Genomic DNA, 27,945 nt, shown 5'->3' with positions numbered 1-27,945 from the left:
ATACTTACTCTTGAACAATCCACACATTGAGTGTGGATTGTGTTGCCATCTTGATTGAGAAGCACTGACTTTTTCTAGACAGAAATTAATGCCAAAATCATCCCAGAACCCGCCAGGGCTCACCGATGAGTGCCTTGACCAGCTTGGTCTTTGACTTTTCCAGTGTTTCATAGAAACAAGTTTACATATTTGGGTGGGTCATGAGAGTAGGTGTCTAAAAAGCCACAGGGAGAAGGATTACATCTCTAAGGCTAAAAAGAGCAGGCTGAGCCTCACTTCCTCCTTCTCATCAACTGGGCTTCCTGTTGTCACAGTGTGAGCACATTTATTTTCCCTTCACTTCTCCTTTTATACAAATAGCCCCGGACATCCGTGTTACCAGCCTCGTTGTGACCGCCTCAAGGATAATCACCGCTCCTGCCTAAAAGACTGAGGAAGAGTGAGTGCCTGCAAAAGGTAAGTTGGGTAACATTTTGATCTGGCTTGACAAGACCTGAACTGTATTATGTGGGATGGGCTGTCTTAGGATTGTCTGTACGCCTCTTCAGTAAGTCCAAAATCTCCTGGAACTTCTATTTCACAAATATTTAGTGCAGGAAAGTCAAAAGATTAAGATTTTGGCACCCTTCAAAAGACAAGCAGGCCATAGAGACTTTTCATTTAACTGAGTTCCCATTATCTGAAACCTCTTTGGGCAAGGACATTCATGGGCTTAAATTGTTTCAGAACTTGAATTTCTATGTGTAGTCATTTCTGATGCCTGGAGCCTTCTGCGGGACATGACACTGGGGAGATTTCATACATGCTCAGGTCTCTTAGAAGATAGATCTTGTGATTTTAGAGTGAGGAGAGAACCAACGGCCAGAGCCATTTAGAAAGACAGCTGGGAGATGGCAGTTCTTCATTCAACCAATTTTCATGCCTCTTAATGTGATTCTTCAGAGCCACTAAATAGCTCAGAGTCAGGAACGCAGGGCATTCCCACTGCCTGTGTATCAAGAGATAAAAGCTGAACACCCCAAAGAGATGCTTAGATTGATTGTTTTCAAACAGCAGGAAGAACATTGTGGTTCTCAGGGTTCTGCCGAATAAACTTGTCCTTGGTATACAAACCATAAATATTGATAAATATAATGTGACAGGCACCAACCAACAAAATCTATATTGTAGTGATTTCTAATTTGTGCCCTATAACTACTGACTGGGGTCTCATGGGCTCGGAAGGTCAAAGTCAAGCTTTGGTTCTGGCTTTCTGTGACCACCCTAGTCATTACTAGAGGTCAGGAGACCATAGGAAACACTAAATCAGAGCTTTCTCCTTCTAAGACCTGGAGGAATCTCAACTGATTATGCCCTTGGGGGAGAGAAAAGCCCTCAAGGGCCATTACTAACGGACCTAACAATGAGGGATGGCAACACTTTCAAGGGCTCTAGATTCCCAAAGCACCTCAGGGGCCATTGAGCCATGAATTTAAAAATAAAGATCAGATTTTCTATTTTATTTTTTCAAGATTTTTTTGAAAAAATTTTGAAATTTTGAAATTTTGAAAAAATTTTTTTGTTAAATCTTCTTTACAGCACAAATTTCGAGAACCATTCCATAAAGAAACATATTTAGAAGAAACAAAAGAACCTAAAAATTAGAGCATTATTTCAAGACCACACTTCAGAAGCTATTCACAATTGCTAAGATTTCCCACTCAGAAAAAATACAACTTCAAAACACACAGGGTAAGGTATTTCAAGGTGGAATGAAGCAAATGTTCTTGTGAAAACAATTATATTCATTATGAAGTATGAATGCTAAAAAATGAACTGCTAGATGGGTCTTAAGATTTAAATAAGAAAAGTGTCACGTAGGTTACATTTAGTAACACTTAAGGGCAGCAATGATAATGAATTTTTCCAATGGCTCTTGAAATGTTCTCCATCTAATGCAGTCACAAATATTGGATATATAAAACCATAAAGTCTGGTTGGCAAAAAGTCCCAAAACAATCTTTAAAGAATGGGACTTCCTAAATCTCTGTCTTTTCTGATACCAAGTATGCTTACATGATTCTTCCATCTTGCAATTTCCTTATCTTCTCCTCTCTCTTTTCAAAAGATTTTATTTATTTATTTGAGAGAGAGAGAGAGAATGTGTATGCAAGTTGGGGGTGCGGTGGAGGAGCAGAGGAAGAGAATCTTAAGCAGGCACTGAGCATGGAACAAGATGCAGGCCTCTATTCCACAACCCCGATATCAAGACCTGAGCTGAAACCAAGAGTCAAACATTTGACCAACAGAGCCACTCAGGTGCCCCTTAAGATTGGGTTTTAAAGTAATCCTTAACTCACAACACTGAGATCAAGAGTTGCAGGCTCTACCAACCAGACTTTTTAACGAGTTTTTTAAATGATCATGCATTAAGTGACTCCTGGGGCCAAGCATTGTGCTTTGGAAGATTCTGGCAGGGAAACAAAAATAGCAAGGTCGAGATTTGTCTCCCTAAAATAGTCCTGCTCTTCAGGAACTCCTATAGAAGATAAAATATATCACTGCTTTGGAAAAGACTTGAGCAAAAGGAGTCTTAGTTGCTGGTTAAACAAAGAAGTTTTGCTTTCTCAATCTCCACCGGAATCTGCACTGTTTTGAAATTGCGGTTGGTTGGGAGCAGAGACTGAACTGAAGCTTGATTTCCTGTGTTGTTTTCTGTGTGGGCCAAGTATGAGTACTTAGCTTTTAGGGGTGCCTGGGTGGCTCAGTGGGTTAAAGCCTCTGCCTTCAGCTCAGGTCGTGATCCCAGGGTCCTGGGATCGAGCCCTGCATCGGGTTCTCTGCTTAGCAGGGAGCCTGCTTCCTCCTCTCTCTCCGCCTGCCTCTCTGCCTACCTGTGATCTCTGTCAAATAAATAAATAAAAATCTTTTAAAAAAAAAAAAGAGTACTTAACTTTTAAATGAAAGGATTGGGCGCCTTTATACCCACGGGAAATGATTCAAAGCCCATTTCTTTGCAGCTACTGTTGCTGAAGCCACTTCATCTTTGGTAATCAACCAGCACAGACAGACAAGGTCAAATCCATTGGTCTTTGGTTTCTGGTGTCCTCAGGTTGATCTCTGACCACCCAGAGGGGTTCAGACTCCAGATATGAAGCCTGTTCCCCTTTTCCTGTCCACCCTACAGCTTACAAACAGCTAGGCATTGTGCTAAGTCCCAGAACCCGGAGATAACTGACATGCTTAGCAATCTCGAAGACTTTGTAGATTCTGGTGTGGAGTACAGACTCAACACACCAATATAACACAAGGCGATCTTTTTGATAGTGGACAGAGTGTGCACAAAATGTGGGAGGAGTGTAGGAGTGTGCCTTGGAGAGGAAGTGACTGCTTGGGTTCATTTTCAAAGAAATATGAGTTTGCTATGGAGACTGGGGGTAACAGCATTCCAGATGGGGCACAGCACATGCACACTCAAAAGTGTGTGACCTGTCCCCACCCCAGATGAGCAGGAGCACAGGAAGTGGATATCTCTCTCTTCTACTTCGTTCTAGAACCTAGCACCTGGAAGTGAGAGGCAAGACCAAACAACCAGGGAGGTCCGAGGTCTGGGCCTGGCCGTGGCTATGCCTGAGACATCAGAATTAATGGGATGTGGCTTGAAATGAGAGTGAAGGGGCAGGTTTCTTATTCCTTAATCTCAATTTCCCCCAAGTTAGGGTGAAGTTTGGAGCTCTTCATGAGGTTCTGGCCCCGGTCCCTCAGCTTCTGTTCTGGAAAATGCTGTGCTGATTTAGTCACAGTGGTTTGGTTTGTGTTCCTACATTAGCAACCCCCACCCCGTACTTCCTGTACCAAGCTAGCACCCAGTGTGGGCAGGCCACCCCAGGCCTGCAAACTGGGTGCATGCCCTCAGAAAGCTCTGGGGCCCAGCTGCTGCCGCAGGTTCAGAGCACCCAAGTAAAGGAACAGAGAAACAAGACCGCTACACAAAGCAGGCCTGCGGGGGTGAAGGCTGGGCCAGAGGCAAGGATTGCAGCTGGAGGGTGAGTGTGGGAATGCTGTCTGGACACAGGCTTTGAGAAGAAGGAAGCCATTTCCAAAGCCATTGGGTGAGCACTCCCATAGTGGAGGCCATGGATCTCTGGGTTGCGACACAGAGACAAGTCCTCTTTTCATTCCCCAAGTCACCAGCACATGGGACCGGTCCTTCCCAAGCAGGAACATCAGTACATCACAGCAATGGCCAAGAACTGTTGTTAAGGAAAAGTGCCACGAGGCTACATTTCTATAACCACTTAAAATAAGAGCCCTATTTTCCAAGTGTTAGAATGTTGTTACTTAAATGGAATTCGGGATTATATTAGGTTCAAATGAAGTGTTCAACTCAGTAAACATTAGCTATCTGTATAACATTCCAAACTGCTTATTTTTCAGGTAAGGTGAAACTTGTCCAAAGTCTTAAAACAAGTTAAATAATAATTCCAGATTCTCCATGGAATGTTCTTTCCTCCCCATTACACACTATACTTTCTTTTCTTATAAATCTCCTATTAAATAAGCATCATTAGACTGTGTTCTTTGTTTGAATAGATTTCCAGTGCATTTTAACGTAAGCAAGCATAAAAAATACAACTTAATCATAAATCCAACTGACCTGAAGTCAATATGCTAGCAAATGGAATATTTGAAATATGTTTAATTTGTCACATTTTGTTTGATGTTTTATATTTCAGGAGAACTAGACTGACGAATGGGAGTGAGAAATTATTTTGATACCTCACATCTTTTCAGTTTGAACTCGTGGCTTGATACTCACTCCCTATTAGGAACAAATAGAGGTCTTAAAGAATTATCCTATGGTTTGTTCTTCTAAAAACAACTCTTGTGGAATCTCAGTATTTATGCTATCAGGGAATTATCATGTAATGACTTAAAGATCAGGATTCCTTAGATCATTTACTCATATTCAACATTCTCTCTCAATTCAGACTTATAGAAAACTTACAAAACTAGTACCAGGAATTTCTGAATACTCCCCTTCACCTAGATTTCCCAAGTATTAATATTCTATCACATTTTATTTATCCTTCCTTGGCTTTCTCATTTGGGAGTAATTGCTGGCATGATATCCTTTCCCACAGAGTGCTTTGTTGTGTATTTTCTTTTTTTTTAAGATTTTATTTATTTATTTGATAGTATGCAGAGCGAGAGACAGAGAGAGAGAGAGCGCGTGCAAGCACACAAGGTGGGGGAGGGACAGAGAGAGAGGGAGAAGCAGACTCCCCGCTGAGCAAGGAGCCAGCTTCAGGGTTCAATCCCAGGACCCTGAGAGCATGACCTTAGCTGGAGGCAGACCCTTAACTGACTGAGCCACCCAGGAGTCCCTACTGTGTATTTTCTATGAACAAAAACATTCTCTTACATACTACTTTATAATAATGACAATCAGGAAATTGACACTGATACAATACTGTTACCAATCTATAGATTTTATTCAGATTCCATCAGTTGCCCATTGGTATTCTTATAGTGACTGAAAATCTCTGATCATACCTTGCTTTTAACTGTCCTGTTTCTTTAGTCTACTTCTACTGGGAATAGTTCCTTTGTCTTTCCTTGTGTTTCATGACATTGATATTCTTGAAATGTATAGACAAGCTATTTCTAGAATGTCTCTTTATTTGGCTTGTCTCATGGTTCTTCATGACTAGATTCAAGTTATTCAGACTTTTGATGGGATTACCACAGAAGTGGCTTTTTTTCCCTTAAGATTTTATTTATTTATTTGACAGACAGAGATCACAAGTAGGCAGAGACATAGGCAGAGAGAGAAGAGGAAGCAGGCTCCCTGCTAAGCAGAGAGCCCGATGCGGGGCTTGATCCCAGGACCCTGGGACCATGACCCAAGTGGAAGGCAGAGGCTTTAATCCACTGAGCCACCCAGGTGCCCCAGAAGTGGATTTTATTAGCCCACAGAGAACCTTGCTCACACTTGACATATAGCCTAAAAGCACCATAGATGGGTCTCCAGGACAGGGATCCTCCACAGCAAAATTCTACATATTTTGCGGGTAAGGAAAGAGAACCTCTAGGAAATGAGCTTCTGAGATCATCTGGATTTGTCTTTCCTCATTTTTTCTCTCCTCTTTGCTTCTTTCTTCTTTCTTTCCTACACAAATCACCCATTTGTCTCCCTGATAACAACTTTGAAAAGGAAAGCTTTCACCAGATCACAATTTTGGGGAGGATTAAGATGACAAACATATTCCTTTGACAAAATAAGGGCGGGATGAGAGGAAAACAATGCATAAATGTTAGTTTGGTTTGGTTTTATTTTAGTATCACATTTCTCCCTGTGATTGCTTATTACTCCCTCAGAGAGACATATTGCATAACCCCCATTCCTCTCAGCCGCTGCTCACAGAGGTTCACTCTGAAGTTGGAAGGAGTCTTCCTGAGGCTCATCAAGCTGCAGGTGTGAGTTGGGTTGGGAAGTGAGAGGCACAAAATGGGGCCTGGGGCAGTGGAAGGAAGGTGGTATGGGAGGCTGAGAGACCTTGCCTTATGCCCTGTTTTCATTAGCTGGGTGAACTTGTGCCATTAAGTGGGTTGACTGAGCCTTGGATTTCCTGTTTGCAAAGTGGGGCTGTAGACACCTAAGTTACAGGGTTGATAAGAGGATTATAAATAAAACACATTTTGTGAAACATTCAGCATTTTGCAGGGCTCAGTGAACTCTATCATCTATTTAAATTTATTTTGTCCTTATTTGGGGGGCTCTCAGAGAAAACAGATTTTCTTCCCTATTTAGAAAAATCTTTTGTTAATCAAGTTTCCACTGTTCTTCACTGATGAACCAAAAAGCTTCACAGGCACTGGGTAGAAGAGGATAGGAAGCTAAAAGTCACCTTATTGAGTACCTTGTTTTTCTGTGTAAGCTGGCAAATAGATCTATATATAGGGAGAAATGTCTGGAAAGGTGTTCACCAAAAATGTCAATGGTGGTTCTCTCTGGACATGAGATTTCAGAAGATTTTATGCTTTTGACTTTGTACTTTCTTTATTGTTTGATTTTTTTTTTTTTACAGAGGGGGCACAATTTTTTTTTTTAGGTATTTACCAAAAAATGAAACAAGCAAAAAGTTATTAAAGGCCTTCTGGTCCCTGCCGTATTTTATTTCTGAAAATCTAGCAGAAAGCCCAGGGTTACCCTTATGGTAAGGAATCTCTAAACTTGATCTTTTAGTCAGTGCTCACTGAACCAGGCACTCTGATGCTAAGCCATCTAGAAGATGTTCTCTCTTTTAAACCCTTGAACCACATGTGAGCTGTATGTGGATATCACCATTTTTTTTAAAAGATGAGGAAATGGTGAAAGTAGAGAGATTACACTAGTTGCCCAAGGCCACATTTCTGGCATGTAGCACTGCCAGAATTCAAAATTAGATCTATCTGATTCTGCAACTAGTGTTTATCAAACTCTATTCTGTGGAACACTATGTTCTCTGAGCAGTTATAAGTAATCTTCAAAAGAAGAATAGGTTTGTAGTAACAATGTACATTAGCATATAATGAGTTTCTCCAAAGTCATTCATTAAAAGAACTGCTTATTGCTTTTTCTTTTATTTTTATTCAATCCTATTTATTTTCAAATTTATTTTACCATGGATTCCTTTTATTCCTTTTTTATAAGTTTTTAGTTAAATTTTGGCTAGTTGGGGCACCTGGGTGGCTCAGTGGGTTAAGGCCTCTGCCTTTAGCTCAGGTCATGATCCCAGGGTCCTGGGATCAAGCCCCGCATCGGGATCTCTGCTCAGTGGGAAGCCTGCTTCCTCTTCTCTCTCTCTGCCTGCCTCTCTGCCTACTTGTGATTTCTGTCTGTCAAATAAATAAATAAAATCTTTAAAAAAATTTTTTTTGGTTAGTTACCATACAGCATAATTTTAGTTTCAGGTGCACAATATAGTGATTCCTTATGGTTTTGTTTGCTTATTTTCATTCGGGGAACATGTATTAACATCTCATAAATATAATAGTCTGCATAACACCAAAGCTGTCTTGCTGTGGCTCCAAGATTGGATCGCATAAGACTGGATTGAATTGATAGCTTCCTGAAGTTTCTTTCCCAACCTTAGCTACTTCTAAATTTGAATTAATTCAGGACTAGATATGATGGCCCTGCAAGGATGGGCCAAAAAAAAAAAAAGAGCAATTGAGCTAGAAATCCACAAGACAGTTCACTAGCCAAAGATATGCTTGGAGGGAACTGAAAAGTGAACTTCATCCCTGGCCACAGTTAACTGGAGTTTGGTCACAGGGGTTTCCTGGAAGCTGACGTCAGGGACTTTCTTCACAGAGCCATGAGTCATGGAGCAGATTTTGACTGCAAAGAAGTGTCAGTTCTTCCAGACAGTTGGGTTGGAAGGGGCAAGAGCCCAATAGCTGACGCAGTCATAGTGAAGAAAGGAAGGGGAAATGGAGTGTCATTCTGTCTGGGTTAATAAGAAAACTAGGGCCATGCACATGGTAAAAGTAGTGACAATCTTCATCAAATGGGTAGGTTTCTCTTTCAACCAGTGGGAGTCTGAGCAAATGGAAAATAAAGGAAGGAGAAAGAAGAGGTTCTTCTTCCTATCTGAGAGGGGAAAATTCAGTAGGGATACCCACAGGTCTATGGGAACTTCATTTGTTGGTTCTCTGTGGACCATTTGATTACAGGGACCTGAAGAGGTGATCTCGGGATCCTAGGATGTTGGGGCTGTGGTGACCCTGGGAGGCATCTGGCCCAAGCTTCTATGTAAATCATCTGCCCACAACCAAAAGATTGGTCTATTGGTAAAATAATTTTCAAGCCCAAGGCTTCTGATGCTGTAGTGTCATGTTCATTCCACCATACCAGATTATTCAGAGTTAATTGACAAAGGCTTATTGAACAGTCTTACTCTTTTTAGTGTAATCAGGGGACTGTGTTAGATCTCAAGGATTAAAAAAATGAATAAACTAGCTCCTACTCTCAAGGAGTTTACATTCTAGAGAGGGAAGAGATAATTATAAAACAAAGAGCCTAGGGCAGTAACCAGGATGTGCAGGTATTATGGGCACACCTTGTGGGGAATGGGTTTGGGTGCAGAGAAACAGATATAATCAGAGAGGTTCCTGGAAGAGTGACACTGGGGTTGAATGTCAGGATGGATAGTGGCTAACCAAATTAAGGGGTCAGAGGGAGAGAAAACAGCAAATTTCAGCAAAGAACCCCGTGAGCACAGGTGAAAAAGGAGGCACTGAAATAGTCAATGTTGATTGCTAGGTTTTAAGATAGCAGCACTATCAGCAATAGCCAAATTATGGAAAGAACCCAAGTGTCCCTCAACTGATGAATGGATAAAGGAGGTGTGGTATATAGGTACAATGGAATATTACTCAGCCATCAAAAAGAATGAAATCTTTGGGATGAAGGACACTAAGGAGGGCATGTGATGTGATGAGCACTGGGTGTTATATGCAACTGATGAATAACTGAACTCTACATCAATGTCATTACTGGTTATTGGTCTATATTCAGTTTGTCAATTTCTTCTTGTTTCAGTCTTGGTAGTTTATAGGTTTATAGGAAGGCATCCATTTCTTCCAGGTTGCTTAATTTATTAACATATAGTTGTTAACAATTTCTGATAACTGCTTCTATTTCTTTGGTGTTAGTCATGACCTTTCTCCTTTCATTCATAATTTTATTAATTTGGGTCCTTTCTCTTTTCTTTTGGATAAGTCTGGCCAGAGGTTTATCAATCCTACTAATTCTTTCAAAGAACAAGCTTCTTGTTTCCTTGATCTGTTCTACTGTGTTTCTGGTTTCTAATTCATTGATCTCTGGTCTAATCTTAATTATTTCCCTTCTTGTGTGTGGGTTAGGCTTAATTTGTTGGTTTTTTCTCCAGTTCTTTAAGGTGTAAAGTTAGTTGGTGAATTCGGAATTTTTCTATTTTTTTTTACTGAGTCTTGGATGGCTATGTATTTTCCTCTTAGGACCACCTTTGCAGTATCCTATAGGTTTTGGACCAATATGTTTTCATTCTCTGTGGTGTCCATGAATTGTTTAAGTTCTTCTTTGATTTCCTGGTTGACCCAAACATTCTTTTTTAGAAGATTTTTTAAGTGATTTTTATTTATTTGACACAGAGATAGAGAGTACAAGTAGGCAGAGCAGCAGGCAAAGGGAGAGGGAGAAGCGGGCTCTCCACTGAGCAGGGAGCCTGATGTAGGGCTCGATCCCAGAACCCCGATCGTGACCCGAACCAAAGGCAGCTGTCTGACTGACTGAACCACCCAGGCACCCCTGACCCAAACATTCTTAAGCAGGATGATCTTTAGCTTCCAAGTGTGTGAATTTCTTTCAAATTTTTTTTTTAAGATTTTACCCATTTATTTGACAGACATCACAATTAGGCAGAGAGGCAGGCAGAGAGAGGAGGAAGCAGGCTCCCGGCTGAGCAGAGAGTCCAATGCAGGGCTCGATCCCAGGACCCTGAGATCATGACCTGAGCCAAAGGCGAGGCTCAACCCACTGAGCCACCCAGGCGCCCCCCAAATTTTTTCTTATGATCGAATTCCAGTTTCAAAGCATTGTGGTCTGAGAATATGCAGGGAATAATCTCAGTCTTTTGCTATAGGTTGAGACCTGATTTGTGATCCAGTATGTGGTCTATTCTGGAGGAAGTTCTATGTGCACTCGAGAAGAATGAGTATCCTGTTGCTTTAGGGTAGAATGTTCTGTATGTATCTATGAGGTCCATCTGGTCAACTGTGCCATTCAAAGCTCTTGTTGATTTTCTGCTTAGATGATCTGTCTGTTGCTGAGTGGAGTTCTGAGGTGTCCTACTATTAACATATTATTATCAATATGTCTCTTTATTTGGTTAACAGTTGGCTTATGTAGTTGGCTGCTCCCATGTTGGGGGCATAGATATTTACAGTTGTGAGATCCTCTTGTTGGATAGACCCTTTAAGAATGATATAGTGTCCTTATCTAACTACAGTCCCTAGCTTAAAATCTAATTTGTCTGATATGACAATTGTTACCCCAGCTTTCTTTTGAGGTCTGTTGGTATGAAAAATTGTTCTCCATCCCTTCAGTTTCCGTCTGGATGTATCTTTAGGTTCAAAATTAGTCTCTTTAAGACAGCACATGGATGGGTCCTATCTTTTTATCCAATCTGCAACCCTGTGCCATTTCATGGGAGCATTTAGGCTGTTCGTGTTGAGAGTGATTATTGAAAGATATGATTTTATTGTCATCATGTTGCCTGTGAAGTCCTTGTTTTTGTAGATTGTCTCTGTAAATTTCTGTTCTATATCTCTCTTGGGGTCTTTCTCCTTCTATAGAACCCCCTTAATATTTCTTGCAGGGCCGGCTTACTGGTCACATATTCTTTCAGTTTCTGCTGGCCCTGGAAGCTCTTTATCTCTCTGCCTATTCTGAATGACAGCCTTGCCTGATAAAGTGTTCATGGCTGCGTGTTCTTCTTACCCTGAATATGTCATGCCAGCCCTTTCTGGCTTGCCAGGTCTCTGTGGACAGGTCTGACATTATTCTGATGTTCCTCCCTCTGTATGTAAGGAATATCTCCCCTCTAACTGCCCTTAAAGTGGTTTCCTTGGTTCTAAGACCTGTGAATTTTATTATTACATGCCTGGGGTCAGTCTGCTCTTCTTGATCTTGGGAGGTGTCCTCTCTGCCTCTAGGACATAAATGCTTGTTTCATTCCCCAGATAAGGGAAGTTCTCAATTAGGGTTTGCTCAAATATATCTTCTAGTCCCCCCCCCTCTCTCCATGCCTTCAGGGATCCCAATAATTCTGACACTGGAATGTTTCATGGCGTCATTTATTTCTCTAATTCTGTTTTCATGGATTTTAAGGTGTTTGTTCCAGGCCTCCTTCTGCTCCTTCCTCTCTATCAGTTTGTCTACTAGATACTAATTTAATACTAATCTTCTGCTTCATTTACCCTAGCTGTTAGAGTATCTAGTTTTGACTGCATCTCATTTGCAGCATTTTTAAGTTCGGCCTGATGAGCTCTCATTTCTGTCCTTAGAGAATCTATGTGGTTATTAATGGTTTTCTCCAGCCTAGCTATTGTCTTCATAACTGTTACCCTGTAGTCTATTTCTGACATCTTGCTTATATCCCTTGCATCTGTGGGAGAGGCCATTGTCTCTGGTTCTTTTCTTTGTTGGGAATTCCTCCTCCTAGTCATTCTGTTGTGGCATGTCAAACTCTCTCTTTTCTCAGATGACATGATACTTTATGTGGAAAACCCAAAAGACTCCAACCCTAAATTACCAGAACTCATACAGCAATTCAGTAATGTGACAGGAGACAAAATCAATGTACAGAAATCAGTTTCTTTCCTATCCACTAACAATGTAACTGTAGAAAGATAAATTAGGGACTCGATTCCATTTACAATAGCACCAAAAACCATAAGGTTGGAATAAACCTAACCAAAGGGGTGAAGGACCTATATTCTAGAAACTACAGAACACTCATGAAAGAAAATTGAAGACACAAAAAGATGGAAAACAATTCCATGCTCATGGATCAGAATAAACATTGTTAAAATGTCTATGCTGCCCAGAACAATCTACACTTTCAATGCTATCCCAATCAAAATACCAATGGCATTTTTCAAAGTGCTGGAACAAACAATCCTAAAATTTGTATGGAACCAGAAAAGACCCTGAATCACCAAGGAAATGTTGGAAAACAAAAACAAAAACAAAGCTGGGGGCATCATGTTGCCTGGTTTCAAGCTATATTACAAAGCTGTGATCACCAAGACATCATGGTATGGGCACAAAAACGGACACATTGATCAATGGATCAGAATAGATAGCCCAGATATGGATCCTCAACTCTATGGTCAACTAATCTTCAAAAAAATCAGGAAAAAATATCCAATGAAAAAACAGTCTCTTCAATAAATGGTGCTGGGAAAACTGGAGAGCTGTATACAGAATGAAACTTGATCATTCTCTTACACCGTACATAAAGATAAACTCAAAATTGATGAAAGACCTCAATGTGAGACAGGAATCCATCAAAATCCTAGAGGAGAACATAAGCAGTAACCTCTTCGACACCGGCCACAGCAGCTTCTTTCAAGACACGTCTCCAAAGGCAAAGGAAACAAAAGTGAAAATGAACTTTTGGGACTTTGTCAAGATAAAAAACTTCTGCACAGCAAAGGAAACAGTCAACAAAACTAAGAGGCTACCCACAGAATGGGAGAAGATTTTTGCAAATGACACTACAGATAAAGGGCTGGTATCCAAGATCTATAAAGAACTTCTCAAATTTAACACCCAAAAAACAAATGAGCCAGCCAAGAAATGGGCAGAAGACATGAACAGACCGTTCTCCAAAGAAGACATACAAATGGCTAACAGACACATGAAAAATATTTTCAACATCATTAGCCATTAGGGAAATTCAAATCAAAACCACATTGAGATACCACCTTACACCAGAGTTAGAATGGCAAAAATTAACAAGGCAGGAAACAATAAATGTCAGAGAGGATGTGGAGAAAGGCAAACACTCTTACACTGTTGGTGGGAATGCAAGTTGGTGCAGCCGCTTTGGAAAACAGTGGGGAAGTTCCTCAAAAAGTTAAACATAGAGCTACCTTATGACCCAGTAATTGCACTACAGAGTATTTACCCCAAAGATACAGATGTAATGAAAAGAAGGGCCACATGCACCCCAATGTTCATAGGAGAAATGTCCGTAATAGCTGAACGGTGGAGAAGCCCGAGATGCCCTTCAACAGACAAATGGATAAAGAAGATGTGGTCCATATATACGATGGAATCTTACTCACCCATCGGAAAGGATGAATACCCAACTTTTGCATCAACATGGACGGAGCTAGAGGATATTATGCTAAGTGAAATAAGTCAAGCAAAGAAAGTCAATTATCATATGGTTTCATTTATTTGTGAAACATAAGGAATAACATGGAGTACATTAGGAGAAGCAAAGGAAAAATGAAGGGGTGAATCAGAGGGAGAGATGAATCATGAGAGACTATGGACTCTGGAAAACAAAGTGAGGGTTTTAGAGAGGAGGAAATGCGTTAGCCTGGTGATGGGTATTAAGGAGGACATGTATTGCATGCAGCACTGGGTGTTATATGCAAACAATGAGTCATGGAACACTACATCAAAAACTAATGATGTACTGTATGGTTTCTAACATAACATAAAAAAAAACTTGAAACAAACAAAAATAGTAACTGCTCTTCTACCACCATAAGTAAACAAATGAATAATTTTTTTAAAAAAGTGTTGGCAAGAATGTGGAGAAAATGAAGCCTGGTGCACTGTTGGTAGAAATGTAAATAGGTAGAGCTCTTATGGAACCACAAAAAGTTCAAAATAGAGCTACCATATGAACCAGCAATCCCACTTCTGGATATATATTCAAGTGAACTGAAATCAGGATCCCAAAGAGACACCTGCATTCTCATTTTGCAGCATTATTCACAATAGCCAAGATACGAAGCCAATCTAAATGTTCGTTAATGTATGAATGCATAAGGAAATGTGGTACATACTCACAATGGAATATTATTTAACCTTAAAAAAGAAGGAATTCTTGACACTTGTGACTTCATAGATGGACCTGGAAGACATTATGCTAAGTGAAATAAGCACAACAGAGGAAGACAAATACTGTATGGTGTCACTTACATGTGGAATATAATATAGTCAAACTCATGAAAGCATAGGGTCAAATGGTGGTTGCTACCAGTTTGGGAGAGAGGTGAATAGGGAGGTGATGGTCAAAGGGCACAAAGTTTTAGTTACCCAAAATAAATAAGTTCTGGAAATATACTCTACAATATAGTGAGTACAGCTAACAATACAGTATTGTACATTCAAAATTTGCAAAGGGGGTAGATCTTATATTAAGTATTACTACCACAAAATATAAAAATAATAATAATGGGATGGAAGGAAACTTCAAGAAATAATAGGTATGTCTATGGTTTGGATAGTGGTGATGGTTTCATGAGTGTACACTTATCCTAAACTCATTGAGTTGTATATGTTAGTATGTACAGCATTTTTACATGTCATGCATATCTAAAGTGCTTTTATAAATTAAAAAAATTTAAAAAATAAAATATAAGCCAGAGTATATTGCCATGAATTTGGAGAGATGGACAGGGGCAAATTAGGAAGGACTTTTTGATACATACATAAAACCATCACTACATCAAGATAACAAACATTCATCACTTCCAAAAGATCAGTCATGGTCTGTTGTAATCCCTTTCTCCTTCCTGTCCCTACTTTCCTTTTATTTACCTAACCCCCGCCACCACCACTGCTTTCCTCTGCCTCAATCCCCAATCATTGATTTGCTTTCTGTTGCTATATATTAGTTTTCATTTCATCTCTAAAATTTTATATACCTGGAATCATACAGTATGTACTCTTTTCTTTGTCTAGCTTTGTTCATCCATCATACTTATTTTGAAATTCATCTATGCTGTGTTGTATATCAGCAGTTCACTTCTTTTTATTCCTGAGTAGTATACCGTTTGATAGGTATATCACCGTCTGTTTTTCCATTTATCTGTTGATGGCCCTTTTGGCTGTTTCCAGCTTTTGGCTATTACAAATAAAACTGCAATGAACATTCCTGTACAAGTCTTTGTATGGTCATATGCTTTTTGTTCTCTTGATAAATACCTTGGAGTGGAATGGCTGAATCATGTAAGTATATGTTTGACTTTTCACAAAACTGGCAAAATGTTTTTCAAAGTGGATATACCATTTTACACTCTCACTAACCACATCCTCATCAACCCCTGGTATGGTCTTTTTTTGTCTTCTTTTTTTTCTTCTAATTTTAGCCACTCTAGGAGGGAGACAGCAGTATCTCATTTTGGTTTTAATTTACATTTCCCTAATGATTAATGAAGTAGAGTTATTTTTCATGTACATATTTTCCATCTGTGTATCTTCTTTGGTGAACTATCTGTTCAGATCTTTTGTCCTTTTAATTCTTTTGTCCATTTTCAAATGGGATTATTTGTCTTCTGAATTTTGAGAGAATTCCCTCAAGGTCCATCTATGTTGTCACAAATGGTAGGATTTCCTTGTTTCTCATGGCTTAATAATACTCTTTTGTATATTTATACTACATTTTTAAAATATTTTATTTATTTATTTGTCAGAGAGAGAGAGAGAGTGCAGCAGGGGGAGCAGCAGGCAGAGGGAGAAGCAAGTTGCCCGCTGAGTGAGGAGCCCAATGCGGGACTCAGTCTCTGGATCCCAGTAACACAACCAGAGCTGAGGGCAGATGCCTAACCAACTGAGCCACCCAGGCACCCTATACCACACTTTTTAAAAATTGAAATGTCAATGGGCATATGTTGTTTCCATGTCTTGGCTGGTGTAAATAATGTTACAATAAACATGGGGGTGCAGATATCTCTTTGAGACCATAATTTCCTTTCCTTTAGATATAGGCCCAGAAGTGGAATTGCTGAGTTGTAGAATAATTCTATTTTTAATTTTTTGAGAAACCTCCATACTGTTTTCCATAGTGCCTGTAACCAATTTACAGTCCCACCAATGGTGCATGAGGGCTGTCTTTCTCCATATCCTCTCACCACTTGTTGTATCTTTTTGCTGATAACCTTCCTAACAGGTATGAGGTGATATCTCATTGCAGTTTTGACTTGCATTTTCCATCTTGATGATTAGTAATGTTAAGCATCTTTTTTTATACCTGCTGGCCACTTGTATGACTTTTTTTGGAAAAATGTCTATTTACTTCCCCTGCCCATTTGTAAATCATATATTTGTTTTCACTTCTTGTTATTGAATTGCATGAGTTCTTTATATATTGTGGATATTAATCTCTTATCAGATATATGTTGCAAATATTTTCTCCCACTAAATAGGTTGCCTGTTCATTTTGTTGATGGTTTCCTTTGCTGTGCAGACTCACCTATTTATCTTTGCATTTGTTTCATTTGTTTTTGGTGTTATATCCAAGAAATTCTTGCCAAGGCCAATGTCAAGGTGCTTACACTTTATGTTTTCTTCCAGGAGTTTTGTGGTTTCAAGTCTTACATTCAATCTATAATCCATTTTTTAATTTTTTATTTAAATTCAATTAAGTAACATAGAGTGCATTAATTTCAGGTATAGAATTTAGTCATTCTTCAGTTGCATATAACACCTAGAGCTCATTACATCAAGTGCCCTCCTTAATGCTCATCCCCGAATTATCCTATCCTCCCACTCACTTCCCCTCCAGCAACCCTCAGTTTGTTTTCTAGAGTTCAGCATCTTTCATGGTTTGCCTCCCTCTCTGTTTTTATCCTATTTTATTTTTTTCCCTTCACCTATACTCATCTGTTTTGTTTCTTAAATTCCATATATAGTGAAATCAATCATATGGTATTTGTCTTTCTCCAACTGACTTATATCGCTTAACATAATATTCTCTGGTTCCATCCACATCGTTGCAAATAGTAAGATTTCATTCTTTTTGATGGCTGAGTAATGTTCCATTGTATATCTCTCCCATATTTTCTCTATCCATTCATCTGTTGATGGACATTTAGGATCTTTCCATATTTTCGCTACTGTGGATATTGCTGCTATAAACATGGGGGTACATATTATATTATGTATATACAAAATATATTACAATTGTAATATAATTTGAAATCAGGAAGTGTAATGTTTCTAGTTTTGTTTTTCTTCCTCAAAATACCTTTGGCTATTCAGGGTCTTCTATGATCCTACATAAATTTTAGGATAGTTTATTCTGTATCTGTGAAAAATGCCACTGAAATGTTTACATATATTGCATTTAATCTGTGGATCACTTTGGGTAGTACAGACACTTTAACAATATTCTTTCAATCCAGAAGCATGGAATATCTTTCCATTTATTTGTGTCTTCTTACATTTCTTTCATCAATGTCTGGTTTTCAGTTTCTAGATCTTTTACCACTGTTGTTAAACTTACTTCTAAGCATTTTATTCTTTTTCATGCTATTTTTAAATGGGATTATTTTTTTCTTTTTCTGATAATTCATTACTGAATATTCTTTAACCCAATTGGCTATCTTGGGGCATACCTGGAGTACTTAGACCATTTCATTTACTTGCTATTAATATGGTTAGAGTTGAGCATATTTTTTCTCTTTGTCCCATCTTTCTATTTGTTTTCTGTTTCCCCCATCTGTTCTTTGTTTTTGTTTTAGTCTGTGCAGGTTGCTGCATAATATACTACAGACTGGATAATTTATAAACAACAGAAATATATTTCCCACAGTTCTGGAGGCTGGAAGTCTAAGATCACGGTGCTAATGTGGTCAGGTGAGACCACTCTTTTGGGTTGCATACTTTTTGTTGCGTCCTCACAGGATGGAAGGAGCTAGGAAGCTTTCTGGGGTCTCTTTTATAGATCTCTAATCCCATTTAGGAGAGTTCCACCCTCATGACCTAACTGCGTCCCAAAACCTTATGTCTCTACACCATCATGGGCTTTAGGATTTCAACCTGTAAATGTTGTGGGGACACAAACACTCAGACCGTAGCAGTTTCATTTTCCTCTTTTTTTTTCAGGCTTCTTTCAACTAATCCAGTATTTTAAAATTTTTTTTTATCTCCTTTACTGGCCTATTTTTTTTAAGTTTCATTTATCCTTTGGTGACTTATTAATTCCCCATTTTGCTATTTTAGAGGCCGCCTTATGGTTTATACTGTACATCTTAAATTCATCACAGTCTGTCTTCAAGTAACATTACCACACCACATAATGGAACTTTATAGTATACTTCATTTCTCCCTTCCCAGAGAGTTCCTTTAAGACAAAATAATCATGGGTTCATTTACTGAGTACAGTGGTATATCAGTCTCTGTTGTAAGATCATTTCATTTTCACGTCCACCCTAGGAGGTGTAAGTATTACCCCTCATTTTACATAGGAATAAATTGTGACTAGAAATGTTAAGTAAATTTCTGAATCTCATGGAGCTCTTTAGTGGCATATGTGAGAGTTGAATTCAAGTTTGACCTCAAAGCCTATGTAGTAAGTCATCATATTAACTTCCCAAGTTTATTCAAACACACTTATAATATAATCAATTTTACTTTAACTTGGCTAAAATATTGATGAAGAATTAAGAATAATACTGAGGGTCAAGACAAGAAGGGGAAAGGGAAAGAGAAGGACAAAATAAAAGAAAAGGAAAATAATATGAGATAAATATATATATTTGGTCTTTTCAACAGAGATTATTTTATTGTGGAATACAAATAGCTCATTAGGCTTATTAATAGCCTAGATGACCTATCCCTCAAGACTATCTGATTTCTGGATAGCCTGATACTATTAAGAGAGTACAGGCAGTAGATTGTGTAAGCAATCTATATACTAGAAAAGGCATAGTTCTAATGGGAAAAAAAAACCCAATAAAATAGCATTCTGCTTTATATAGCAGGCTTATGTGTGGTTTTAAAATATGAGTTACTCTATAAAGCCAAATTGTGTCTGAGAGAAAATTCAAAATTGTGTATTCAGATCTCTAGAATTGAGGGTGAGGGTTTGCACATTAATACCTTGCTGAGAAAATGAAATCATATATATATTTTTTAAATCAAGCTCTCATTGCTATCTCTTCATTTTCTCCATTGGATATTTGATAGCTAGTTTTATCTCTACTATAAGATTGACATCTCCTGGAAGATAGCTACTGCTTAGTTACAGTTATATCTCCCATAGTATCTAGAATTAAAAACATCATAAATGTTTCTTCAGTAGAAGAATGAATCATACATATGTATGTTCTCCCACTTTCATGTGGAGAGTTTTGTAAACCAAATGTAGTATATATATACATCTCAGGGCATTTAAGGAACTGGTTGATCAAGTCACTGACCTCCACAGTTGATTAATTCCTGGCCCTTAGCCTGCTTTCTTGAGTAAATGCCCAAGCACTCTTCTCTGAGCATTGGCCTAGTTTGTATTACTGTGACTCACTCCTCCAAAAGCAACTCTATTGCTTTCCTCTACAGTGCTTAATTCAGTGATAAGTATTCTTGGCTTGCGAATTGGAGCAAAAGTGAGTGTCCAAGATAAACCAATTGGTTAGTTCAGAGACGGGGAAAACAGGGAGTTTGGGGAAACTTCCCAGAGGATACTCACAGCTCAAACCCAAGGTCATGCTGGAGATCTTGAACTCTGAACATTTATGCTGTCTGCTCACCAGTGCCACCTTACAGAGCCAGGTAACTTATTTCCCCTTTTTTTCCTTTCACTTTTTAGGGTAAGAATATCCCAGCATGGGCATGAGTGGCTTGAAATTGCTGAAGTACGTTCTGTTTTTCTTCAACCTGCTCTTTTGGGTAAGTGTGCCTCTTCTGAGCACGAGGAGCTCATCTCCTCCCAGCTCCATTCTATTTCTCTCTCCTCTACTGAAGATCCTGGTATGGAGAGCAACCCATGCATGTCTGAATGGCATACCCAGCTTAAAACAAGGGAGTAATAATTTCCCCTCTTCCCATCTTGCCATTGTATAAATCTGTAAAATTGAAAAGTACCAGTGCAGTTATCTTTTTTTAATTATGTTCAGTTAGCCACCATATAGTACATAATTAGTTTTTGGTGTAATGTTCAATGATTCAATAGTCACATATAACACCCAGTGCTCATCAGAATCCATGCTCTCCTTAATACCCATCACCCAGCTTCCCCATCTCCCCATACCTCTGCCCTCTGAAACCTTCAGGTTGTTTCCCAGAGTCCATAGTCTCAGGGTTCATCTCCCTCTCTGATTCCCCCCACCACTTCAGTTTTCCTTCCCTTCCCCTATGGTCTTCCATGCTATTCCTTATGTTCCACATACGAGTGAAACCATATGATAATTGTCTTTGCTTGACTTTTTTCGCTTAACATAATCCTCTCCAGTTCCATCCATGTCAGTGCAAATGGTGGGTATTCATCCTTTCTGATAGCTGAATAATATTCCATTGTGTATATGTACCACATCTTTATCCAGTGCAGATCTTTTGGCATGCTCTTCCTCTCTCTGGGGACTTTAGGCTATTACTGCTCACTGCTGACATCTATGGGTGAGAAACCTGAGACTCTCTATTCTGTGAATAAATAACACTTTCCTGCTCCCCTCCCTCCCTTAATCCCTTGGATGAATAACTGATTGAAAGGGACGTCACCTTTTCTGGGAAGGTTTCACCACACCAAATTTAGCAATTGAGTTTCAAATATAGGATCAGTTTGCACTCATGTGTCTATGAGAAGATTCTTAAAAGTTTGGCTTCTCTGGTTTTCTGCCTAGCAAGATAAAGTTCTCAACCAGGCATCCCCTCTACATTGTTGTGGTTTCCAAAGGGAAGACCATGTATAAGATGTTGTGGGAACAAGGAGTAGGAGAGCTGAAGCATGAAGATACTATATTACTCACAGTGAGCTTTCCCTGGTATCTGATATGGGTAAGATGAAGCATGAGTGGGACATCACAGGAGGAAAGTAGGATCACTTCTTTTCTAGGTGCAGGGGAAAGCTGGGTAAAGAGGTTGTTCATGAGAGTCTTGATAGAGCCAATGGAAAGATATGATTTTTTTTTTTATTCTTTGGTGGGAAAGTTAAAAAAAAATTTTTTATTATGTTCATTAGCCAACATATAGTACATCATAAGTTTTTGATGTAATGTTCAACAAGTCATTAGTTCCATAGAAGACCCAGTGCTCATAACATGTGCCCTCCTTAATACCCATCACGTGGTTACCCAACCCCCCACCCTAATCTCAAGTGAAAACGTGAGCAGATATTCAAGAATGTTGTGGGATTCTTTCTTTCAGTTCTGTGGCTGCTGCATTTTGGGCTTTGGGATCTATTTCCTGATCCACAACAATTTCAGCCTGTTCCCCTCCCTCACACTGGGCAATGCGTTTGTCATCGTGGGCTCCATTATCATGGTGGTTGCCTTCCTGGGCTGCATGGGCTCCATCAAGGAAAACAAGTGCCTGCTTATGTCAGTGAGTATCTTGCAGCAGATGTGGTACCTTAAGTAGAGAGACAGGATACCTTAAGTCCCAGGCAAGATGTTCCTTGGTAGCTAACCTATGGGCACAGGGAAATCATAGGAACATAGGATTGGCACTTTAAGCTGGCCAAATCTGTCTAGAGCAATAGTATTTTGTTTCTGACTGGGGTCCCAGGGATATGTGGAAGAGGACATCGCTATCTTCCTTGGGATTCATTGTACAGTGTTAATAATGACGCTTGTCATAATTTCCCTTTATGACATTTTATTTCTTCATGTCTGGTTGAAATCAAGTGTTATCCATCTGCCTAAATGCTTTCACATCAGTATGTATTTTTAGGATCTGAACCAGAGTCACTAACTAATGGAAAATCTAGTCTCTAGATTCTTTTGAGTACTGTGGCCCTCCTAAAATGACAGAAGACCCTTCTCTATCTCAGATCTGCACAGGATACCTGATGGTGTGATGATCCAACTTAAGTGAGGCCCTAGGTGGTAGCCATTGTGATCTAACATGAGAGATGCTAGAGCTTTTCTGTTGTTCACTGTCAGTTAAGACTCCTGAAGAGCACATATAGGCTTAGGTTTTACCTATAAGCTCTATGAAAGAAGAGCTCCTTGTATCTCTAAGTGGACCCAGAACAGTGCTTGATATAACAGTACTACTCCATCCTTAGTAAGAGTTCCCAGTCACCTTGGTTCTTCCTTAGGTTATTTGGTTAATTTTCTTTCCCTTATGGGTCAATTCTTAAATTGGAACCAAGACATAGAATAAAAAGTTCCTGTTCTCAGTTCCCAGATTAATGGCAAAAGATGGGAGCTGATAGACATAGGGAAAAGATTAAACAGGTTTAAGTAGTCAAAATTAATTTTGGGATAAAAAGGTGAAACAGGTTAAGTGACAATATGTTTTCTGCTGTGTGTGATTAGCATAGAGGGAGTAAGCATCTATAGCTAGAGATAACGAAGTATTAGCACTGTGATTAGAATACCTCTTCTCCACATCTGTACAAGGCTCCTCTCAACTTCCACCATCACCTGATCCGATCCCCAAACTAGCCCTGATCTTGCAAAAGGGACCAGGCCCAAAACTAAAGACATATAGTTTAGTTTACTGCTCTTTTGCTCAACTATTTCAAAAAGCTGATGCCAAAATTGCTTCACTGATTCATCAAATAATATTGCATACTCATTATGTGCATGGAGCTGTATAGGCACATGCGAAGAGGAGAATAAAGTTAGAAGACAGCTGATCTGCCCTCTAAAGACTTGGAGTCTAGTTGCACAAGAATGACACATATCCCTCACAAAATAAAAGGCTTATGAAGGCCTGAGCAAGCAGAAATAGGAACTTCTGTACACGTGTGGAGACACGTCTGGATTCTCCCAGGGTGCAGTGGGAGTGAGGGAAATACTAGGATCAGTGTTATGAACATGTCTCTACTTTGCCTCAGTTCTTTTTCCTGCTGCTGATTATCCTCCTTGCTGAGGTGACCATGGCCATCCTGCTCTTCGTGTATGATCAGAAGGTAAGCTATAAAGAACAAATTGTTGTATTTCTGATGGGGGAGAAGAAGTCCTGTAATAGAGATAGAGGCAAAGTGGAAGGATGGAAGAAAGAAATTAACTGTAAATGCGGGGGTGGAATTTCATGAAAGATTGCAATTGAATCATGCTTTGAAGGATGAATAGGAAGCAAAGTAAAAACAAGTTTATCTTCCACCTACTTCCTTCCCTCTATGTGTCTGGCAGTAGAAAATGTCTGTCTCCATGCCTAAGAGAGCCCATGCTTTGATTGTCTTCCTCTGAAAAACCAGAGTTCTGGAAAGATAAGAGGCTACTATGAACTTCTTCCTGCAATGCTATTTCAGTCTCAGCACTTTTCCCTGTATATAAACTCCCGCTCCTCACTTCCTTAGCTGTGAGGAGATCATTTGGAAGGGAGGAGCAAATGGAACCACCAGCCATTATTAGAAATTGCTTGTTCCTTGAGCTCACCTGCTTTTTATAATGTCTTCTCTGCTGGAATATGCCCCACCCAGTTGAATAATTATGTGTCTACGAGCCTGACCGAGAGCATCCAGCAATACCACACGAACAACAGCACCAGAGCAACATGGGATTCCATCCAGTCATTTGTGAGTACAGATGGAATCCTCCTCAGCTTAGCCCAGACTTAATTTTCCAACCTCAGTGCCTGGAGGCTAAAGGAACTACCTTTCTTGAAAGGTCCAGAATCTAAGGTCTGCAGCCCCTAGGTCCAAAATAATGTTTAGTAGTCACAAACACGAATCTGTCTGATTGGTACAAAGTTCTCTACATTCTCTTATCCTTCACATTCTCAGGTAGGCTCACTGTCTAAGCCCTACTAAGATCTAAGGAAGACCCAAACATGTCAGACTGAATCCCCTGTGTACTTAATTTTTCATCTGTAAAATGTGAATAAGTTAAACATGCCCTTTCTACTTGAAGGAGATTTATGTGAATGAAATGGTATAATGGATCTAAAAATATTTTGTTCTAAGGAGCCATAGTAGTTAAGCTAATTCTGTATTTTCCACTACAGTCAGATCTGAAGGGACCACCTTTTCTCTAAGTTACAGTTTTCCTTCTGTTAACTTTCTAACCATCATGTTTTGGGGGGGTTTGGCTTTTAGCTGCAATGTTGTGGTGTAAATGGCACAAGTGATTGGGGCAGTCACCCACCAGCATCTTGTCCCTCAAATCCACAAGTTCAGGTAATTTTTTGGCAACTTTTCTGTTATTAGCCTCTTTGGTTAAACTTTCAATTAGCTTAGAAACTCTAGTCATACAGGACTTAGTCCTCCCAACCAGAAACAAGGAACCTTGGATAAAATAGAAGCCAGGGAGAAATCCCAGGTTACTAGACAAATTAGACAAAAGTTGTTCAGACAACTAGACAAAAGAAAAGAATGGAAAAAGCTCATTAGACTAGAGATGCCATCACAAATCTTGCTACCCTAAACTATTACATTAGAGGGGAAAAGTTTATGTGATAGTGGCAGAGGATTATATCTACATTTTTCTTGAGCAAGAAGTAGGTATTTTGGTTGAAAATGAAAATTATAAAGTTGAGGTAGAAAACCTCCCCCTTTTCCTGTTTCTCTGCTTTTCTTCCTTGGAAACGGCAACATCCAGCCTCTTGGTAAAATGAATCATTAGTAAAAGAGTCTGGAGTTGGGGGAGAGAGAGTTGGTAGAACTATTGAAACAACCTGCCCGCTTATTTTTTTTTTTTTCATTGTGTTATGTTAGACCTCCAGACTAGGGCAAGAGAAGAAGCCAAGATTATATTCCAAGATTAAGTTCCTAAATTCCTGTTACCTGGTGTTATCCACCTTAGGGTTGTTTGTAAATCTCCAGAAATTTTTAGGTCTATGAAGAAAGATTGAGATACTCACCAACTAGCCCTGGCCTGGAGCTTGGTAGGGCCATGATAGATTCAGGTTTCAGCAGAAGCTGAAATGCAACCAACCCTAGAATTGCATAGGCTATCTCCCCATTTATTTGTCCCAAGTCAGCAGGGGATGTTTAAAGAACATAAGGACATCTATTGCTGAAATGCCTCTCAGGAGCCAGTTTAACTCTGTATGTAGAAATCTAGGACTTCAGTGTTAGGTGCTACTATGATGATAACAAGACCAGAAAAGTCTGTAGTTTAATATTCTCTGCTTTATGCCTGTTTCTTCATACACAGAAAGAAAATAAAAATGGCCTAAGTCTTTTGGCATAAGGCAAAATATGAACTATCTTCTGAAATTAGGTTCCTTATCAAGTCGAATAATGGACTGGTATCCTTTGTATTTGCAATTTTTTCTAGGGTTGCTATGCACAAGCAAAACTGTGGTTTCACTCCAACTTCCTGCACATTGGAATCATCACTATCTGTGTATGTGTGATTCAGGTAAGAACTTAATCATGGGACTATTGTGAAGATTAAATTAGGTAAGTCAAGTAAAGTTTTAGAATAGTACCAGATACATAGTACATGCTCAGTAAATGTGAGTTTCCCCAGTCAGGTAGCAAATTATGTCATTACCAATTTAAGGCATACAGAAAATATGCTGCAAGATCTATCTGGTTAACTTATCACTAAGAGATATGAGTGCTTCATAGTCAAATTAAAAATCATCAGGCCGACCTCTACTTTGGTCATTCACTGAGCTGGTGTGGAAAAGCTTGTGATAGAAGAGCCTTGTATGCGAAGCAGGAGCTGATGATAAAAATCGTAATCATAATTTCTCTGCTTAGCATGGTAAGTCAGGGGTGAATTGGGGATAGTTTTGTGTTCTTTTTTATTATGTGACATTTCTACTAATTTTATACCCAAGTATTTTGGGTATGTCACAGAAGAGCTAAGATGTAATCAAGAAGCTCAGAGGGAAATAATTTTTCTCTGCTTGGAAACTAAGAAATCTCAGGGCACGGGGAGAGATGACTCATTGCACAAAGTGTTGACTTGTGCAGTACTTGACTATACAAGTGACTTCTTAAGGAGACGAAGATGTCCCAACACTCTATCCTCTACTGTTCTGACACCATCACCCCCACTACCATTCTAAAGCAAAAGGAGAGAATAGAGAAGGAATTGGGGAATAATGGCATGAAGGGTGGTTCTAGAGTGATGGGCACTCTTTTTCTCTGGGGCTAATCCCGGGGGTATGGGAGAGATGGCTCCTCCTATGAAGACTTCACATTTTCTCAACTCTTTTCTCAGGTGTTGGGGATGTCCTTTGCGCTGACCTTGAACTGCCAGATTGATAAAACCAGCCAGGCCCTAGGGCTGTGACATGATACTGCCTTGTGCTGGAGAGGCTTATTTCATCTTTGGAAACCCAAAATCAGTTATTAGCATGAAGCCTTAAATGGTCACCTCTTGGCCTGGTGTCTTTGTCCCCTTCTCATCTTTTCCCTGTTTTGGTCCCTGTATCATAAAACCAGAAAAGAAGGTATTAGCCAGACATTTCCCATCTCAGGCACCAGAACAATGATTTACCCACTCATGGGGCAGCTATGTCCCTCAAGATGGTGACACTAATACCTGAGCATTTTTTGGACATGAGAAGCCAAGAGAACCTGCACTAATGGCTCAAGATCAAAGGATGGGTTTGGGACTTGAATTTTTGCATCTGCTTGTTGTCAAATAAGGCTCCAGCCTCTAAATCATGCCCAGTCCACTCTCCAAAGCCAAACAAAAGAGAAGCTGAAGGGACTTCTGGGGCCAGACTCTTTGGATCATTGTCACAACGCTCTGTTTCCTTTTGGCTGGGCCTGGGCTTTCACTATAGGAATGACAGAGTACTCTTTCTCCAAAGAGAAACTTTGCAACTTCCTTATTAAAGGACCTTATTGATTCTTTCTGTCTCTCCAGAAGTAACTGCCCAGTGATTCATATCCTGACTTCAGCCAGTCTCTTAGCCTTTGAGTTACATAACTATGGAAGAACTTAGCAGGACCAGTATCTCTAGTGGTTTAGCTAATAATCACATTTGTAAGAGTTCTGGTATTACTTTTCTATCAAATAAGGTTTTGTTAATGTACTATTTTATCTCTTCAATAAATAAAACCACTTATGATCTCAATCATTACATTCTCATTCCTATATCTCAAATTTCTGTGACTTAGACTGATTGCCCTGCCTGCAAGCTGGATATATTAGTTATCCATTGTTGCATAACAAGTTATTCCAAAACTTAGGGACTGAGAACATGTACTTATTATCTTACATTTTTTGTGAGTGATGAATCTGGGAGCAGCTTAGCTGAGTGATTCTGGTTCATAGTCTCTCACATGACTACAATCAACCAATTAATCAATCAGCCCTGTCAACCAGGACTACATTCAT

At 39.4% G+C, this 27,945-nt stretch overlaps 1 protein-coding gene across 3 annotated transcripts; it reads left to right on the top strand.

The window, feature by feature from the left end:
• Nucleotides 1-225: 225 nt before the first annotated feature.
• CD53 (CD53 molecule) lies at nucleotides 226-27,688 on the top strand. Of its 3 annotated transcripts, none has more exons than XM_032881485.1 (8): nucleotides 226-456; nucleotides 20,343-20,422; nucleotides 21,896-22,072; nucleotides 23,535-23,609; nucleotides 24,123-24,218; nucleotides 24,738-24,818; nucleotides 25,921-26,004; nucleotides 26,818-27,688. In XM_032881485.1, the coding sequence occupies exons 2-8, from the start codon at nucleotides 20,360-20,362 to the stop codon at nucleotides 26,887-26,889; spliced, it is 648 nt and encodes a 215-aa protein (XP_032737376.1). In that variant the 5' UTR covers nucleotides 226-456; nucleotides 20,343-20,359; the 3' UTR covers nucleotides 26,890-27,688. The 3 variants fall into 3 exon arrangements, with proteins under 3 accessions (XP_032737376.1, XP_032737378.1, XP_032737377.1); XM_032881486.1 differs by lacking the exon at nucleotides 226-456 and adding an exon at nucleotides 18,373-18,391; XM_032881487.1 differs by lacking the exon at nucleotides 21,896-22,072 and having other exon boundaries at nucleotides 227-456.
• Nucleotides 27,689-27,945: the final 257 nt, after the last annotated feature.

The sequence above is a fragment of the Lontra canadensis genome, unplaced genomic scaffold (genome assembly GCF_010015895.1).
Source record: "Lontra canadensis isolate GAN:19392208 unplaced genomic scaffold, GSC_riverotter_1.0 scaffold75, whole genome shotgun sequence".
In the NCBI taxonomy this organism is placed as follows: Eukaryota; Metazoa; Chordata; class Mammalia; order Carnivora; family Mustelidae; genus Lontra; species Lontra canadensis.
The sequence above is the reverse complement of the archived record's forward strand: the minus strand, read 5'-3'. Positions and strand labels throughout refer to the sequence as shown.